The following is an 18586-nucleotide window of genomic DNA, read 5'->3' on the forward strand; positions in this document are numbered from 1 at the left end:
GAGAGTTTGGTCCTTAAACAGTCCGATGGACTCACCACCTCTTTTCAGGTTTCCTACCTGGTGCACAGCTTCCATTCACTTTAACCCTTAATGAATTAATCTTTTGAACATCAAGTACGATTTTCTGGACTTAGAATAGAATTTTTTTTTTTACGTTTTTGATGTGGCATGCCGGATCCGGCCATAACTTCTGGGCCGGGTTTGGGGTGCTACAACCTGGCTCCGCCCCTGTGCTCCGGTGGCATCTGTCATTTGTATCGACCGTCAAGACAGGTGAGGAGTGTTATATCAAGACACAAGAGAGAGATAACCAAGCATCAAACACAAGAGAAAAATCTTCAAATCTTCACTCTTTTATTTTTCTTGTAAATATTCTTTGGAAGTTTATTGTTAGATCTTTTATCACTCTCATTTTCATTACTTTGAGAGCTTTTTTTTTTTTTCGTAACACCTTATACAAGTTTCTTTGTTTACTTTCTTTTATTTTACCAACTATAAATTGAGAGGATTTTAGTTGAGCCGTAAAAACTAAAAATTTTAGTTTAATCATAAAAGCTAGAGAAAAATTTTATCTAAATCTTAAGAAAAAGATAGAGCTGTAAAGGTTATACATTCTTTTTGAAAGACATCAATTTTTATAGTGAATTGAGAAACCCTTAGTTAAAGTAAACAATTGTAAATTAAATAATTCAAACTTAAACGTGAATTAAGGACATGTGTTGGTTCCTTTATCACTCTTATAAAATGTAAAAGCTATGTTAGTGTACCAATTAATTATCTAATATATATTAGTTCGTTTATCAAATTTACTTCTATTCTTTTATTCCTAATTTCTAGGGGCAAAATTATGAATTTTGTATTGAGGTCAAGATAAAATTTACAAAATTTGGTGTTAAAATGACTTAAATCGAGTAATTAATTTTTAGGAGGGATAAAAGATGAAAATTTTAATTTAATCAAGTTGTTAAAATGAACTATACCGAATTATTATTATGTTTTAAGTAGGACAGAAATAGAATTAGACCATTTAATCAAAGGGGACAAGGTCCTAGATATAATTAAGGACCAAATAGTTATAATAAAAACATTTTTTTTCAGGTCCTAAATATAATTAAGGACCGAATATATATCAAATAGCTAAAGAGTAAAGAACCACAACCCTTGCTTGAAACAAAGGCAAATACGGAGAGGCAAAAATGTTTAATCAAGCATCAGACCAGTATATCTCCATTTCACCACTTTTATCTCCATACACTCTCAAGGCATCCCAAACTGCATCTGAGGCATTGACAATGTTATCGGCACACGGAGGCTGGTAATCGTGTTCATCATCACACCCCATCGTGGAGTCACATTCATCGACTACCTTAGCTTTAATAGTTTTTCCATTACCATGAATGTTAATATAATTCATACAATGTTTTTTCTTGTTGAACCACCCCGTCAAAAGCACCACGATCAGTTCTAAATCTTTATGATAGTTGTTGTTGCATTCACATGGAACGCCGCCGTCCTCCTTCGGACCAAATCCATTGAGAGTCAAGATCGCCTTGGTATGACTTGAAACCGGTGGCGAACATGTAAACGTGTTGTAAAACTTGCCTTCTTGGCAACAATCAGAATCATGGCCTTTGTTACATTTACCTGGAGGAGGCTTTTTCCCTCTAAGCTTACCGCTGGGTTTTGCATGTATCTGCTTCCACCATGAAACAATTTGTAATAACTAAAACAAAGCAAATAAAAAGAAAAATAGTGGAAAAACCCTTCATATTCATATTCTTTTGCTAACTAATCCTTGTAATTATACTATTTCTTGGTGCAAAGAACATGAAAATGGTGGGTTTATATAGCCATAATTTTATCAAAAGTATCGTAAGAAGATGCACAATGTGTCACAAAAGGTTAAATTTTGCCACATTTTGCACAGCTGGAATTAATCATAAAAAGGTTAAAATATATGACTTGGTCTAAAATTAGTATAATTGCGGAAATGTATTTTTGATTGAATACTAATGAATAAACTATTGGATTGGGGTTTTTAGAATAAATAAATCTCAAACTTTATTCAAATACAAGGATTGGGTACATATTTTGACCTAAAAAGTTTATTGATGGCTTTTAGTCAAGCAATGTTGAAAAATATATATTTCTTAAAAAAAAATTAAGTAATAAATCAATTGAATCTTAAGGGCTTTTGTGGATGGGCAGTATGTTTACTTGCTATTAATTAGTGTAAAATAACCGTAACGGTGAGATTAGACACTATAACGATACTATAATACTATAACGATATTGTAATATTAGATATTATAACGATACTGTAATGTAGATTCAAAAACCTCCTTTAATTTAGTTTAATTACTCTTATAGCAATTTAACTAATGTAGATATAAATGTACTGATACGTAATAATCTCCTGATAGGAGAGAATCTGCCGGTAGGTGAATAAGATAGAATGGAATCTGACTAAAGACATTTAAATTCCCGAAAGCAGCACTAATAAGCAATAATTGTTATAATCTTTTTATTTCTCTTTTTGGATTTTAATATGAGATAACCTAGGAAACATGTAAAGGAGATTCCTCAAATAAAGATTGTCATAATATTGAGCTTTGATTTTAGCATAAATGCCATTTCTTTGGTCATTACACGTATAAATCGTGAGAAAAATATTTAAAGTTTGGTGATGAATTATTTGCTTTGATGTAAACGTAAATCTATTAATAATTAAATATATTTTCTTTTGAAATGTTGTAATGTTAAACTTTTAAATACTATTTTTTTTTTATAACTGAATAAATCGAATGAAGAAAAAAAAGAAGAAGAAGCATATTTCATCTCCAAAAGCATCTGTCTGTCCATGTATGTTTTAAGAGAATTTATGCTGTTGTTCCCCATAGTAATCAATAGTTAAGATTTAAAGATATAATTTTAATGCTTTTGATGTATAGGAAATGAGAGATTGAGTTTTCGTTCAGTTCCCGTGGTTAATACGTTATTATTAAGAACTGCAACTAACAAATCCTTCCCCACATGTATCAGTCTAGAAGAAAGAAAGTAAGCTCGCGGGTGGGGAATTCAAGACCACCATATCCAAGTCCGAGTTCTGGACAAGATTGGCGAGATGATCGACACATTTGTTACTTTCCCAGAAAATATGTTGGATTTCCATCACCCACATTTCAACAATTAAGAGCAAGCAACCTCACTAAATTACTAAGTGAGTGGATGTCATCTAGAGGCATCTTGAGGAGGTGAACAACCATCATGGCATCGAGTTCAACAATAAGAGATTGGATATTTGAACTTTTAGCAAGTTGCAAACCTTCACGAATGCCCCATAGCTTGGCTTGAAGACTATCAGTCCTTCCAATCTTCCGCGAGAATCCGACCACCCAATCACCCTTATCATTCCCGCTTTTACTGCTCCATCCGAGTTAAAGATAAAAGCTCCATTTCACAAGCAAAGTTCAAATATAGCCACATAGAGGGTGATTTACATTATAAGTCACTGAACTTGACATCAATTTTCATATAAATCATGTAAAGGCCCAATTTTGTCCGGGCCCTAAACAAAACCAAAAACAAAAATAAAAATAAGTCCAAAGTTCAAGTTACAACATCAGCCCAATTTACAAATGAATAGAAAAATAAATTACAAGCCCAAATGAAAATGAAGCCCAAATGACCCAAAAAATTTAAACATTTTCCGTAAAACAAAAAACTTAAACCCCTTGCCGCACCGCACCCTCTTTTCGCCTGCGAGTCATCGGAGGCGCCTCGTCCCGAGGCCTGGCACACCCTCTCTGTCGCTATTTCACCAAAGTAGCAAAGGGATTTGCTCCTTCGTCGCCGTTGACTTTGCCATCTAAAAGAAAAGAGAAAGAAAAAGGACTACGGAAGCAAAAAAAAAAAAAACAACAAAGAACAATGGCAAAATAGCAACAAACAGTAAAATATAATATGTAAATTGGTTATAAAAGCCACCACAATCAATGTAATAAGGGAGATTTTTGAAAAAAAAAAAACAATCGAAATACAAAAATAAAAAAAGACTTCAAAGGTTATATTTGTTTTTCTTTTTCTTTGAATCTATTATATATATATATATATATATATATATATATATAAAATAATAAATAAAAAAGCTCACCTAGCGTTCAGTTCTATGCTGTCGTGGGTGGGTTTTGATGCGGGGAACCTCCGAGTCCTTAAAAGGTTTGTTGAGGGTTCTATTGGAGAGAAGAAAACCAAAGGGTCTTCTCATTTCTTTTGAACTTTGGCTTTGATTTTGGTAGTTTTAACTCCAAATCGGAGTTCTACACAAAAAAAAGACGCAAAATAGGGCTTTTTAGGTTTTCCGGCCACCGGTGGCCATTGCGGCGGAGACTCGCAGGCTCCAAGGCCGGCTTTCAGTTTTTTTTTAATGAAGGTAGAAAAGAATTTTTTTTGGAATTTTTTTGGTTTAAATAGGCGGTCTAAACGACGTTGTTTTGGGCCAATGTTCATACACCAAAACGACGCCGTTTTGGTCGACCTGATCCGACCCGAACCACCCTACCTCAGGATTTGCATGTTTTCGCGATGAAGGTCTAATTATTATTTTGGTCCTTCCGCTTTTTACATTTATTTAATACAGTCCTATTTCTTCTTTTTTTTTTGTCTTTTAAATTTACCCCGTTTATTTTTAGTTTTTTTATTTTGGTCCCTTCAAACGGTGTGCATAAGGAAGTTTGGAATATTTTTCCCTTCACCCCCTATTCTTTCTTAGCGTATTGCACCTTAGTCCTTCGTCCAGGAATATTTTATATTTAGTCCATTTTATTTTACGCGCGTTTCATTTTAGTCCTTTATTTTGTTTTATTATTATTATTTATTTCATACCCTTAATTTCATTTAAATTTTAATTTAATCCTTTATCTTTTTAATCTTTATTAAATTGTTTTCTTTTATATTTATCTACTTACTAATTTATTTGTTTTTCTCTATTCTTTCTCATATATATAAAATTATTGTTTATATAACTCACATTTTGTGTATATTGCCATCATTATTTTTATTTTTCTAATATATTTTTCGTATGCTTAAATCTAATATTACTTACTTTATTTATTCATTTACTTTTTAATACTTAAATTTAATATTATTTGTTTTGCCTATTTATTTATTATTTTTATATATTTAAATTGATATTACTTATATTTCCCATTTTATTTTTTTATATTTTTATTTCCAAATTTTTTTTTTTTATGAATTAATATTTTTATTATTGCCATGTTTATATCATTTATTTATTATCACCATGGTATGATTATTAATGTCAATGATATTGTTATAGTTATGTTATTACTTTTATAATATTTCTTCATTTATTTATTATTATTCATTCTATCTATATAGTCATTTTAAATTATTTCATTTTGCTATATCATACATCAAGATTCAAACATTTGTCCATTTGTATATCATACCGAATAAACTAAACACATCACTTTAAACGTCATATTAATTTTTTTACTAGATGCGTAAAAATGAGAGTTTCAAAACTAAGGCAACATTCTTATTTAGAGATTCGAGAAATCAACCTTAACTTACGAGATTTGATTTTCTCTTTGAACCTAAATAACCAAACATCCTTTCAAAATTAAAAAAACACATGAGATTTAAACAATATTTGAATAGGGAGTAATTTTATTTTTGAGAATTCGAGATGTCGTGACCTAACTTACGGGACATGACCTTTTTCGTTATCTCAAAATAAGAAGGCTTCTTACATAAGTTTTGATTTCACTAAAAGATTTAAATAAAAAACATGCAAAGAGGGATCATATTTAAATTTTTGAATTTTCAACTTTCAACATTAAGACATCAATTAATCAACTAGGTACCAATTTTGGGTGTCACGAGGGTGTTAATCCTTCCTCTTGCATAACCGACTCTCGAACCCATTTCCTGGATTTTGTGGACGAAAAATTATCGCTTTAGTAAATTAAACCTTTTGTTAAAACAATCAAATTACGAGGTGATTCGATCACACCTCATAAAAAGGATTGGTGACGACTCCTATTTTTCGGTTTTTTTTAAATAAAGTCAATTTCAAAAAAAGGGTTTTGACATATCACAATTATTTATTTTCATTGAGTTATATTTGATAGAGATTATGTGACCCGAATCCCGTCACTTGTTGTAGAAATAAGTATAGTGACAAAATAAGAGGATTTGTGGGGGTGGGAGCTTCAGATTTTTTAAATAATTACATGCCATACAACATAAGTTGAATTTGTATAGAACTATTCTTCTTCTATTTGATTTTGATTAGAACAAGGATTTTCAACTCTTAAATAGATGTAGTCGAAACTCTTTTTGTATTATTCGTTTTTCAATATTAGTGAATTTCTCCTTCTTTACCCATGATTTTTTCTCAAAAGGGTTTCTACGTAAAATCTATGTATTCTTATTTTTTCATTCTTATTATTTTGCAATTGTTTTACCACCATTATCGACATTTATTCTAACAATATCATTGACCATTTATTATTAACAAAGTAGGCTAATTATGCTAATTTCATTGAATAATTATTTTTTATGAAAAAGTTAGAGAGGCCATTTTGAGTCAATTTTTTCATTAAAATTACTCAATGGAGTTAATATAAGCATCTAATTTGTTAATAATAGAAGTCTAATGATTTTAATTTGATGAAATTAAAGATTTTTGACTTACGTTAAAATTAAATCTAAATTAAGTGACCCTTTTAGGGTATGTCTCTACCGTTTAACTCTCGCTTGTGTAGTTTTTAAATTTCAAATAATGTGTGAAATAATTTTTCTAATATTAATCTAAAATAATAACAAATCTTTTAAATTTCTTTTGAAAGATTAATAACCTACACCCATGTTTTATTTTGTTATATCCATATCTGACACTCTAATTACTTGGTGAATATCCAATGTGACTCACCATTTTGAGAACAAGATAAAATGTTATAGACATGGAGGTTTACATTGTTCAAATAAAAACTATAGCTCTCCTTAACAATTAAAATTTGAGACCCAAATTCGAGTTTTATTATACACAATTTTCATATGAGTCTCTAATGTGACTCATCCTTTGAAAACAAGATAAAATGTTAGAGGCGTAGAAAGTTACATTGTTCAAATAAAAACTATAGCTTTCCTAAGCAATTAAAATTTGAGACCCAAATTCGAGTTTTATTATACACAATTATCATATGTGAGTCTCTAATGTGACTCATCCTCTGAAAACAAGATAAAATGTTAGAGATGTGAAAGGTTACATTGTTCAAATCAAAACTATACCTTTCCTCAACAATTAAAATTTGGGGCTCATATTTGAGTTTTATTATGCACAATTATCAATTCTATTTAAAATTTAAGAATGGTTAGTTTAGCCATAAAAGACAGGGAGAAATTCAATCTAAAATTTAAGAAAAAGATAGGGTTGCAAAGATTATACATTCTCCTTAAAAAGTACCAATTCTTATATTGATTTAGGAATTCTTAGTTGAGGTATACTAAGATAGTGTAGGTAGGTAATTGGGGTTGAACTACTATAAATTGAATTGTACCAAGCTTAAACGTCAATTATGGACATGTGTTGGTTCCTTTATCACTCTTATACAATTTAAAAACTATATTAGTGTATCAAATAATTATCTTGCATATAAATTATTTAGTTTATCAAATTTACTTCTATTCTTTAATTCCTATTTTGTAGGGGTGGAATTAGGAATTTTGTATTTGTGGGTTATGATAAAATTAACAAAATTTGGGGGTCAAAACTAAAAATTTGGTGTTAAAATGATTTAAATTGAATAATTAATTTTTTAGGAGGGGCAAAAGATGAAAAATTTCATTTAATTAAGTGGATAAACGAACTAAATTGAAGTATTATATTTTAAGTAGGGCAAAAATAGAATTAGACCATTTAAGCAAGGGGACAAGGTCCTAGATACAATTAAGGACCAAATAGTTAAAATTAAAACTTTACTTTCAAGTCCTAGATAAATTAAGGCCAAATATCATATAGCTAAAGAGTAAAGAACCACAATCCTTGCTTGAAACAAAGGCAAATACGAATAGGCAAAAAAGTTTAATCAAGCATCAGACCAGTATATCTCCATTTCGCCACATTTGTCTCCACACACTCCCAAGGCATCCCAAACTGCATCCGAGGCATCGACTATGTTGTTGGTACATGGAGGCTGGAAATCGTGTTCATCGTCACATCCCATCGTGGAATCACATTTGTCGACTATTTTAGCTTTAACAGTTTTTCCATTACCATGGATGTTAATATACTTCATACACCATTTTTTCTTGTTGAACCATCCCGTCGAAAGGGCCACAATCAATTCCGAATCTTCATGAAACTTGTCATCGCATTCGCATGGACTGCCACCGTCCTCACCAGAATCGAATCCATTGAGAGTAAATGTCGCCTTAGTATGATTTGAAACCGGCGGTGAACACTTGTACGTGTCGTAAAACTTGCCTTCTTTGCAACAATCTGAATCATGGCCTTTGTTACATTTACCTGGAGGAGGCTTTTTCCCTCTAAGCTTGCCGCTGGGTTTGCAAGTATCTGCTTCAACCATCAAACAATCTATAATAACTAAAACGAATAAAATAAAAAGAAAAATAGTAGAAAAACCCTTCATATTCATACTCTTTTGTTAATTAACTCGTTGTAAATTACTCTTTCTTGGTGCATGTAGCGACGTAAAAAAAAATTTTAGCTTAGCTTGGTCGCCAATTGTGGCGATTTATTGAAAAAAAGTTTGAAATTTGACGTTTGATTTTTGAAATAAACAGGGAGTCGCCACCGATCCTTTTTCCTAGGTGTGATCGGACACCTATTAGATCTCTTATTAAAACAAATAAAAGGCTAAGTTTAGGTTTACGTTAAAATCCGAGAGAAAATTTAGGGTTCGAGTCGATTCTGTGCTGCGAGGAAGGTATTAGCACCCTCGCGACGCCCAAAATTGGTATCTTATTAAACACATGTTGTCTTGATTTTCAAAAATACGAATTCAATTTGACATTTAAGTGTGATCCGATTGAAGGAAATGAGAAGTTGAAAGTTTTTTGTTTTTAGAAGGGCGTCCGTTTTAACACGAGCCGATTAATTTCACCCAACATAGCGATGAAATCGATGACTTAATGTTAAAATCGGTACATTGCCTTATTCTTAAAATTAAAATGTAAAAAGTTTTTAAAATGATAGTAAAAAATCCAAGAATATTATTGTCAAAAAATGCGAATAATGATGTGAATAATAAAATATATAAAATATAAAATATTAAAATATCAAAATATTAGAATAATAATAATTAATATTGACAAATAAAAATAAAATAGAAATAAAAAATGTACATAATATATATATTAGAAATAATAATGATGTTTAAAAATCAATACTATTAATAATACTACATCAATATGTACATATATAAAAAAATAAATACGTGATAATATTAAAATATGTACATAATATAGTGTTAAAATACATACATAATATAGTTAAGATATATACATAAGATAACATGTAAAAAAATATATATATATATATATATATATATATATAAATAATATAATATTAAAGATATATACATAAAATAGTATAATATATATATATATATATACGTAATATAAATTTAAAATATACCTAATATATTAAAAGAATATATATAATATAATATTAAGAAATATAATAATAACAAAAAAGGAGAGAGAGGGAGAGGTGGATGATTTTCGCCATACAAGGTTGAATACATCGTCCGGTCATGGGACATGGCACAAGACTTTCCAGACACACAATGGGACCTCAAAAAACTTTTTCGGTAAAAATGGGTAAGCTTCCTCCTTTTATTTTTTTTTACTTTAGTATAAAAGAAACAAAATAAGATTGAAAGGAAAACAATAAGTAAACAAAGAACTTAAAATGAGAATAGACAAAGAAACCTCTTTTGCTTTGATCTTTGATTAATCTTCAAAAAACTAGCTTCTCCAAAACTAGCCTTCACAATAACTCTTCTCCTTGATTACTTTAAAAGAAACCTCTCCAAAATCCTTTACAATAACTTTCTCTCCCAAAACTCTCCAAAAAAAATCCTCCATATACAAAATATGAGAAGGCTTATATAGCCATTTACAAAATATTTTTTATTGTTTATGTCTTCATTTGTAGGTACAAGTGGTGGTGGAGCAAGTGTGGTTAGTGGAGTAGGTAATGGAGCAAGTGTGGCTAGTGGATTTGGTGGTGGAGAAGGTGTGGCTAGTGGAGTTGGTGGTGGAAAAGGAGTGGCTAGTGGAGTTGGTGGTGGAAAAGGTGTGGCTAGTGGAGTTGGTGGTGGAAAAGGTGTGGCTAGTTGAGAAAAGTTTAAGTTGTGGGCTAGGTTTTTTTATTTTGATTTGGGCTCGGGGTTTGGGCCATTGGGGTTTTGATGTAAATTGGGCTTTGGGTAGTTAAGATTTTGGGTTTTGGGTTTAATTTTGGTGGGTTAGGTAAGGCTAAATTGGGTTTTGATGTAAATGGGCTAAAATTGGCCTACAATGCCCTCTCTTTGCTTATTATCGTGTAACGAGAATAGAGCAAAGATATAAAAAAGGCCAATTTTGCGGTCTTGCTAAGTATGGACTTCTTTGGTGCTCTTCTCATCCGGTAGTCTCTTTCCATCCATCGCATCTTGTAGCTTTGGTTCAATCCACTTTAAATTCGGAGATGTGCCTTGTAGCTTCAATCTGTTCCAATGTAATTCAATATGCTCTTCTATCGCCCGGTGAGATAAGGTTTTGGGTCTTCTCTTCTGCCACTTTAGAAAGGCAAGATCTGATATCCTCGATCAACTCCACTGCAACTTCAGGGAGACAAAATCTGGTGTCTTCAATCAGCTCTAATATTGATTCTTTACTCGGCATGTGATCCTGAGCTCAACTCATTTCTCGCAATATGAATTGACTCTGTAAAACTAGACATTAAAAACAGAATTGAAAATAGCTCAAAGACGTGAGCCAAGGCTCAACTCACCTCTCGCAAAAGTAGATTTTGAAAATACCTCGACATGTGAACCCAAGGCTCAACTCACATCTCGCAATATGAGTTGATTTTTGAAAAATAGAAATTGAAAAAATAGAAATTGAAAAGCAGAAATTAAAAACAGAATTTGAAAAGACCTCAGTGTGTGGCCCGAGACTCAACTCACCTCTCGCAATATGAGTTAATTTTTGACAAACAGAAATTGAAATTACCTCAGCGTGTCCTGAGGCTCAACTCACCTTTCACAATATGAGTTGATTTTTTTGAAAAACAGAAATTTAAAAATACATCAGCGTGTCCTGAGGCTCAACTCACCTCTCTCAATATGAGTTGATTTTTTTTACAAACAGAAATTGAAGAACAGAAATTGAAAAGACCTCAGCATGTGAGCCGAGGCTCAACTCACCTCTCGCAATATGAGTTAATTTTTGACAAACAGAAATTGAAATTACCTCAGCGTGTCCCGAGGCTCAACTCACCTCTTGCAATATGAGTTGATTTTTGAAAAATAGAAATTTAAAAATACCTCAGTATGTCCTGAGGCTCAACTCACCTCTCACAATATGAGTTGATTTTTTTTCTGACGAAATTGAAGAACGAAATTGAAAAGACCTCGGCATGTGAGCCGAGGCTCAACTCACCTCTCGCAATATGAGTTAATTTTGACAAGCGAAATTGAAATTACCTCAACGTGTCCCGAGGCTCAACTCACCTTCGCAATATGAGTTGATTTTTGAAAAAGAATTTAAAATACCTCGGCGTGTCACGAGGCTCAACTCACCTCTCGCAATATGAGTTGATTTTTTTTTACGAACAGAAATTGAAGAACAGAAATTGAAAAGACCTCAGCATGTGAGCCGAGGCTCAACTCACCTCTCGCAATATGAGTTAATTTTTGACAAACAGAAATTGAAATTACCTCAGCGTGTCCCGAGGCTCAACTCACCTATCGCAATATGAGTCGATTTTTGAAAAATAGAAATTTAAAAATACCTCAGCGTGTCCTGAGGCTCAACTCACCTCTCGCAATATGAGTTGATTTTTTTACTGAACAGAAATTGAAAAACAGAAATTGAAAAGACCTCAGCATGTGAGCCGAGGCTCAACTCACCTCTCGCAATATGAGTTGATTTTTGACAAACAGAAATTGAAATTACCTCAGCGTGTCTTGAGGCTCAACTCACCTCTCGCAATATGAGTTGATTTTTGACAAACAGAAATTGAAATTACCTCAGCGTGTCCTGAGGCTCAACTCACCTCTCACAATATGAGTTGATTTTAAAAAAGAAATTGAAAACCAGAAATTGAAAATACCTCAGCGTGTGAGCCAAGGCTCAACTCACCTCTTGCAATATGAGCTAATTTTTGATGAACATAAATTAAAACCACCTCAACGTGTCCTGAGGCTCAACTCACCTCTCGCAATATGAGTTGATTTTTTTGAAAATCAGAAATAAAAACATCAAAATACCAAAAGATGTCATCTGGTGGAACTCAGGTGTCTTTTCCTTTGATTGATCTGACTATCATCGAAACCTCTTGTTCATTTGAAATACATGTATATGTCATGCATGATGTTATCATGATATGCACATGTTTGCCTTAAATGCCTTTATGCCTACATGATCATGCTATGCGCCTTGGGCTTGCTTGTCATATGTCCCTTTCCGTCATGATTTTTGATGATCTGCGTTCATTGCTTTGACTCTTGACTTTCTCTTCAGGCCCTGTACCCATCCTCTAGCTTCACGACTAATCTGCGTTTCTCAGATATCGCTCTTTTGCCCCTGGTTAAACTTTGTCCTTGCTTTGAGGCTCTTGTACTTATCAAATTCTTATCGGGTAATGCTTAGCACTTCTTTTGTTTAGAGTATGTCATTTCACTATTTATCATGTAAATGAACCACACAAAAGGATACCTCACATTTATTCATTTCAAATGTAGCAAACAAAGCAAGTTAACCAATGAGAGTAAAAAAATGTTAAAAAGAAAGAAAGGATCGTATTCAACGGATACAAATGCTCTAGATATTCAACACATGAACTCTTCCTCGTTCCTCAATCAAAAATCTTTTCGAGCGCGGCTTATTGCGTAGAAGATTTCGAGCTTTCAGAAATGCTTCAAATACTGTAGCCTTACTGCTTGACCTATCGTTCGACCGCCAGGTTTGTTTCATTAGGACACCCTCTCGGGTTTTCATCTTAATCCTTTTGTACTAATCAAGACGCCCTTTTCGGGTTTTCGCCTTGATCCTTTTTTTTTTTTAAGATGCCCTTTTCGGGTTTTCATCTTAAGCATAATATTTCTTCACAGCATCTGAGTTCACTGGATTTGACAACTCTTTCCCATCCATCTCGATAAGGATCAAAGCTCCTCCTGAGAATGCCTTTTTTACGACATATGGTCCTTTCCAATTTGGTGCCCATTTTCCTCGCAGGTCTTTTTGTATTGGGAGAATTTTCCTTAGTACGAGTTCTCCTTCGTGGAATTCTCTTGGCCATACTTTCTTGTCATGGGCCGCGATCATTCTCTTCTGGTACATCTGTCCGTGACAAATTGCTCTTAGACGTTTTTCTTCGATGAGGTTCAACTGATCATATCGAGCTCGAACCCATTCTCGCTTCTTCTAACTTTAATTCCATTAAGACTCGCGGGAGGGATCTCAACCTCAATAGGTAGCACGACTTCCATTCCGTAAGCCGAGAGAAAGGAGTTGCTTAGTAGATGTTCGCAGATGTGCGATATGCAAACAAAGCAAATGGAAGCTTCTCGTGCCAATCTTTATATGTCTCAGTCATTTTCCCAATGATCCTCTTAATATTTTTATTGGCTGCTTCAACAGCCCCATTCATCTTTGGGCGATAGGGCGAGGAGTTATGATGCTTTATTTGGAACTGCTCGCACACTTCTTTCATCATCTTATTGTTCAGATTCGTGGCATTATCTGAAATGATTCTTTTAGGCAAACCATACCGGCAAATGATTTCCTTTTTCAAAAACTTGCAAACTGCAGTCCTCGTCACATTGGCAAACGAAGCGGCTTCTATCCATTTTGTGAAGTAATCGATAACCACAAAAACGAATCGATGTCCATTTGATGCTTTTGGAGAAATTGGCCCTATGACATCCATGCCCCACATAGAAAAAGGCCACGGAGAAGTCATGACATGAAGGGGTGAAGGGGCTACATGAATTTTATCGCCATAGATTTGACATTTGTGGCATTTTCTGGCAAAATTGATGCAGTCATTTTCCATTGTCAGCCAATAATAACCGAGTCTCATGATCTTTCTGGCCATATTGAAACCATTGGCATGCGTTCCGCAGTTTCCCTCATGGACCTCTTCAAGTATTTTTCTGGCTTCAACATCATCCACACATCTCAAAAGCATCTGATCCTTTCCTCTTTTATACAGGATATCCCCATCAAGAACAAATCCCGCTGCCATTCTTCTAGTTGTTCTTTTATCGTTCTCATTCGCTTGTTCGGGATACCTTTGATTCTTGATATATTCTAAGATATCATGGAACCAAGGCCGTCCATCTACTTCTTTCTCAATGCTACAACAGTGTGCAGGGACCTCGTATATGCTCATTTTGAGGGGCATTATTTTTGCTTCTCTACTTGCTTTGAACATTGAAGCCAAAGTGGCCAGGGCATCAGCCAGTTGGTTCTCTTCTCGTGGGAAGTAATGAAAAGTTATTTCTTTGAATTCCTTGATCAATCCAGCCACTAAATCGCTGTACTTAATCAATTTTTATTCCTTCACTTCCCACTCTCCACGGATTTGGTAAATCACTAGGCTGAGTCCCCGTACACCTCCAAGATCTTGATGTTTTGTTCGATAGCTGCACAAAGCCCCATGATACATGCCTCATATTCTACGATATTATTGGTACAGAAGAAGTTCAGTCTTGCGGTGAACGGATAATGATTCCCGTCTGGTGATACCAAGATTGCTCCAATTCCATGCCCTAAAGCATTTGACGCACCATCAAAGCACATCTTCCATGACTTCTCTTTTGATGACTCGGATTCTATTTCTGTGATGCACATTAAGTCTTCATCTGGGAAATCGAATCTTAAAGGCTCATATTCCTCTGTCGTTCGAGTTGCTAAGAAGTCAGCTGTTGCGCTCCCTTTTATCGACTTCTGACTTACATAGGCAATGTCATATTCCGAAAGGAGGATCTGCCATCGTCCCATTCTTCCTGATAGTGCCGGCAATTCCATCATGTATTTTATTGGGTCCAGCTTTGAAATTAGCCATGTCGTGTGATACAACATATATTATGCGAGTCTCAAGCTACCCAAACCAGAGCGCAACAATATTTCTCAATGGACGAATATTTTGCCTCATATTGAGAGAACTTTTCTTGAGGTAGTAGATCGCTTTTCTTTCTTTCCGACTCGTCGTGTTGCCCGATCGCAACCCATTGAACTTTCGAACACGATCAAATACAATATCAATGGTCTTCCGAGTTGGCGGTACTAGCAATTGGAGGATGGACAAATATTGTTTTATCTTATCAAAGGCCACCTGGCATTCCTCGTTCCATTCTCCCGAGTTATGTTTTCGAAGAAGCCAAAAGATTGGGTCGCATTGGTTGGTAAGTTGAGCGAAAATGGGGCGATGTAGTTTAATCTCCCTAAAAATCCTCTAACTTCCTTTTGCGTGCGCGGAGGTGGTAATTCTTGGATGGCTTTTATTTTATCTGGATCAACTTCGATACCTCTTTCACTGACAATGAAGCCTAGCAACTTTCCCGAGGTAGCCCCAAATGTACATTTGGCTGGATTAAGCTTTAGCTGAAACTTTCTCAGCCTTTCGAACAACTTATAGAGGTTCACTACATGCTCTTCTTCCCCTCGGGATTTAGCAATCATGTCATCGACGTAGACCTCTATTTCTTTATGCATCATGTCATAGAATAACGTTACCATAGCCCTCTGATATGTTGCCCCAGCATTCTTTAACCCGGATGGCATCACCTTGTAGCAGAACGTTCCCCACATTGTTATGAAGGTAGTTTTCTCCATATCCTCAGGGGCCATCTTGATCTGATTATACCCCAAGAATCCATCCATGAAAGAAAACAATGAATGTTTTGCTGTGTTGTCCACCAACGTGTCAATATGTGGCAAGGGAAAATTATCTTTTGGGCTTGCTCGATTCAGGTTACGGTAATCCACGCACATTCATACTTTGCCATCTTTCTTTGGCACCGGGACTATGTTAGCCACTCATTCTAGATATTTTGAGGCTTGTAGGAAGCCAGCATCAAATTGCTTCTTGACTTCCTCTTTTATTTTCAACAGCATTTCGGGTCTCATCCGTCTTAATTTTTGCTGGATGGGCTTTCATTCTGGCTTTAATGGGAGCTTATGGACCACTAAATCTTCATCTAGCCCTGGCATGTCCTGGTATGACCATGCGAAAACATCTTTGTATTCGCAAAGTAAAATGATCAAACTATGTCTGGTACTCTCTGAAATAGAAGTCCCAATCTTCACTTCTTGTTTCCTCTCTTCAGTGCCCAAATTTATTGTTTCCACAGATTCTTCATGAGGCAAAATCTGTTTATCCTCTTATTCCACCATTCTTAACAATTTAGGAGACAAAACATAATCTTCAGCATTTTCTTCGGCTTCAAATTCTCCTAAGCAAACAGCCTTCTCAAAATCAATTTCAAGATTCGTAACGGGCTTATTCATGTCGTCAATATCTGAGCACCTGAAAGTTGAATGGAAAAGGAAGCTATAGAGGGGCATCCAAGTATTGGAATCAACAAAGAAATGTCATGTCATGGCAATGAGGCAAATGTGAGTATAGGCTATGAAATGAGAAAATGATTATGAAATTAGCGATAATGCAAAAAAAAATCGTGACAAAATGCATCTTTATTGATATTCATTTAAATGATAAAGAGCGAATGCAAACTCTTACAAAAGAATTCTATTATATCTAAGGACATAACAGAATGTTAACGTTTGAGCATTACTCTGAAGACTTATAAACTACAAGAAGATCCTCGGCAGTCCAATTGTTCAACATGAAACCCGGAGGACAAGGGCGTATCTTTGAGACGTCTTTACTCGCATCAGCTCCTTTATCAATGACATTTATACTGATATTCTGAAAACACTTTTCAATTAACCATAGCGTGTTTCGTGGATCATCTTATTCAGGGTACATCATTCCCGCAGATGTAAATGTTTTTGACAAAGGAGGGTACTCTATTGGTTCCCATTCTGGTTCTTGGCCCAAAGTTCTTGCAATCCTTCTTTCCTGATCTTTTTTCCACTGTCGTCTTCTTTGACGCATGTCAAGCTGGAACCCCAAACCGTATCGGGCCCTGTGGTGCACTGGCTTTAAAGCCCTGACTATTCCTTGCAGATATCTCCCTAAACCTCTTCTCGCTCGAGCTCCCCTTCCTACGGTCAATTTGACACCCATTCTAGTATTTCTCGACAGTTTTGGCATCGGAATTCTGTTTCCCTCAACAACAAAAGTGGCATTGACGAATTCAAGGGATCGGAAGGAACATTCCAATGCGTCTTTGTTCACTTCCAAGTACGGTGCATCGGCAGAGACAGATGAGACAATGTCTTCTTCTCCCTCGACAGTGACCAAACAACCGTCCATGATAAATTTCACCTTTTGATAGAGGGATGATGGGACTGCTCCAGCAGAATGGATCCAAGGTCTTCCCAAAAGGCAGTTATAAGAGGGTGTAATGTCTATGACTTGGAACTCGACATCATAAATGTAAAGGCCCACTTCCAAAGGGATTTCTATCTTTCCCATGACTTCGCGCCTCGTTCCATCGAATGCCCTTACCGTGGAATGATAGGGCCTTAAGTAGGACAAATCCATCGGTATTCTGGAAAGCGTGGCCAATGGCATAACATTTAATGCTGACCCATTATCGATGAGTACGTTCAGTATTATGTAACCCTTGCAGCAAGTCGTGATATGTAGTGCTTTCACCGAGCCCCTACCATTTGGCGGTATCTCATCATCACTAAAAAAGATGAAATTGTCCGCATTTAGATTATTTACCCACCTATCAAGCTTCTCAACGGATATGTTGTTGGCCATATAAGCAATTTAACACCTTCAATAAAGTATTCTGTGTGGCTCAATTTAACATGAGATAAAACTGAGATTTGTGTTGGCTGCTTACTCAATTGTTCCACCACACTATACTCGCTGTGCTTGATAAATTTCAAGAATTCCTGAGCTTCTTCCTTATTCACAGGCTTTTTGGTTTCTTGCACGGGTGGAATTTCTTGCTCGACTTTGACTTCGTGCATCACTGCTTTCCCTTTTTGCTTCCAATCGCTATTCTTTTTTACTGGTTCGACTTCTTTCAAATAACAACGCCCACTGCGGGTAAAATGACCTACTTCCCCAATGTCTTTAGTTGTAGCTTTAGACTTTTCAACTTCCAGTGTAACGATATTAACATCTTATCTCCACGGTACTGTTTTGTTGTCCTTATACGGGAAAAGAGACGGTACTTCA

The 18586-nt window shown here is 34.9% G+C and overlaps 1 protein-coding gene across 1 annotated transcript; it reads right to left on the bottom strand.

The window, feature by feature from the left end:
- Positions 1-1204: 1204 nt before the first annotated feature.
- On the bottom strand, positions 1205-8615 carry LOC108462039 (uncharacterized). Its single transcript, XM_017762042.2, has 2 exons — positions 8121-8615; positions 1205-1693 (listed from the first exon to the last, which is right to left on the bottom strand). The coding sequence occupies exons 1-2, from the start codon at positions 8613-8615 to the stop codon at positions 1205-1207; spliced, it is 984 nt and encodes a 327-aa protein (XP_017617531.2).
- Between the last annotated feature and the right edge of the window lie 9971 nt (positions 8616-18586).

This window comes from Gossypium arboreum, chromosome 12 (genome assembly GCF_025698485.1).
Source record: "Gossypium arboreum isolate Shixiya-1 chromosome 12, ASM2569848v2, whole genome shotgun sequence".
NCBI classification, from domain to species: Eukaryota; Viridiplantae; Streptophyta; class Magnoliopsida; order Malvales; family Malvaceae; genus Gossypium; species Gossypium arboreum.

Coding starts and splice junctions, on each gene's coding strand:
- LOC108462039 (XM_017762042.2), bottom strand. CDS start 8,615: ATGGTTGAAGCAGATACTTGCAAACCCAGCGGCAAGCTTAGAGGGAAA. Junction 1,694..8,120: donor TGGAGATATACTGGTCTGAT/GCTTGATTAAAC, acceptor TGGTGGAAGCAG/ATACATGCAAAACCCAGCGG.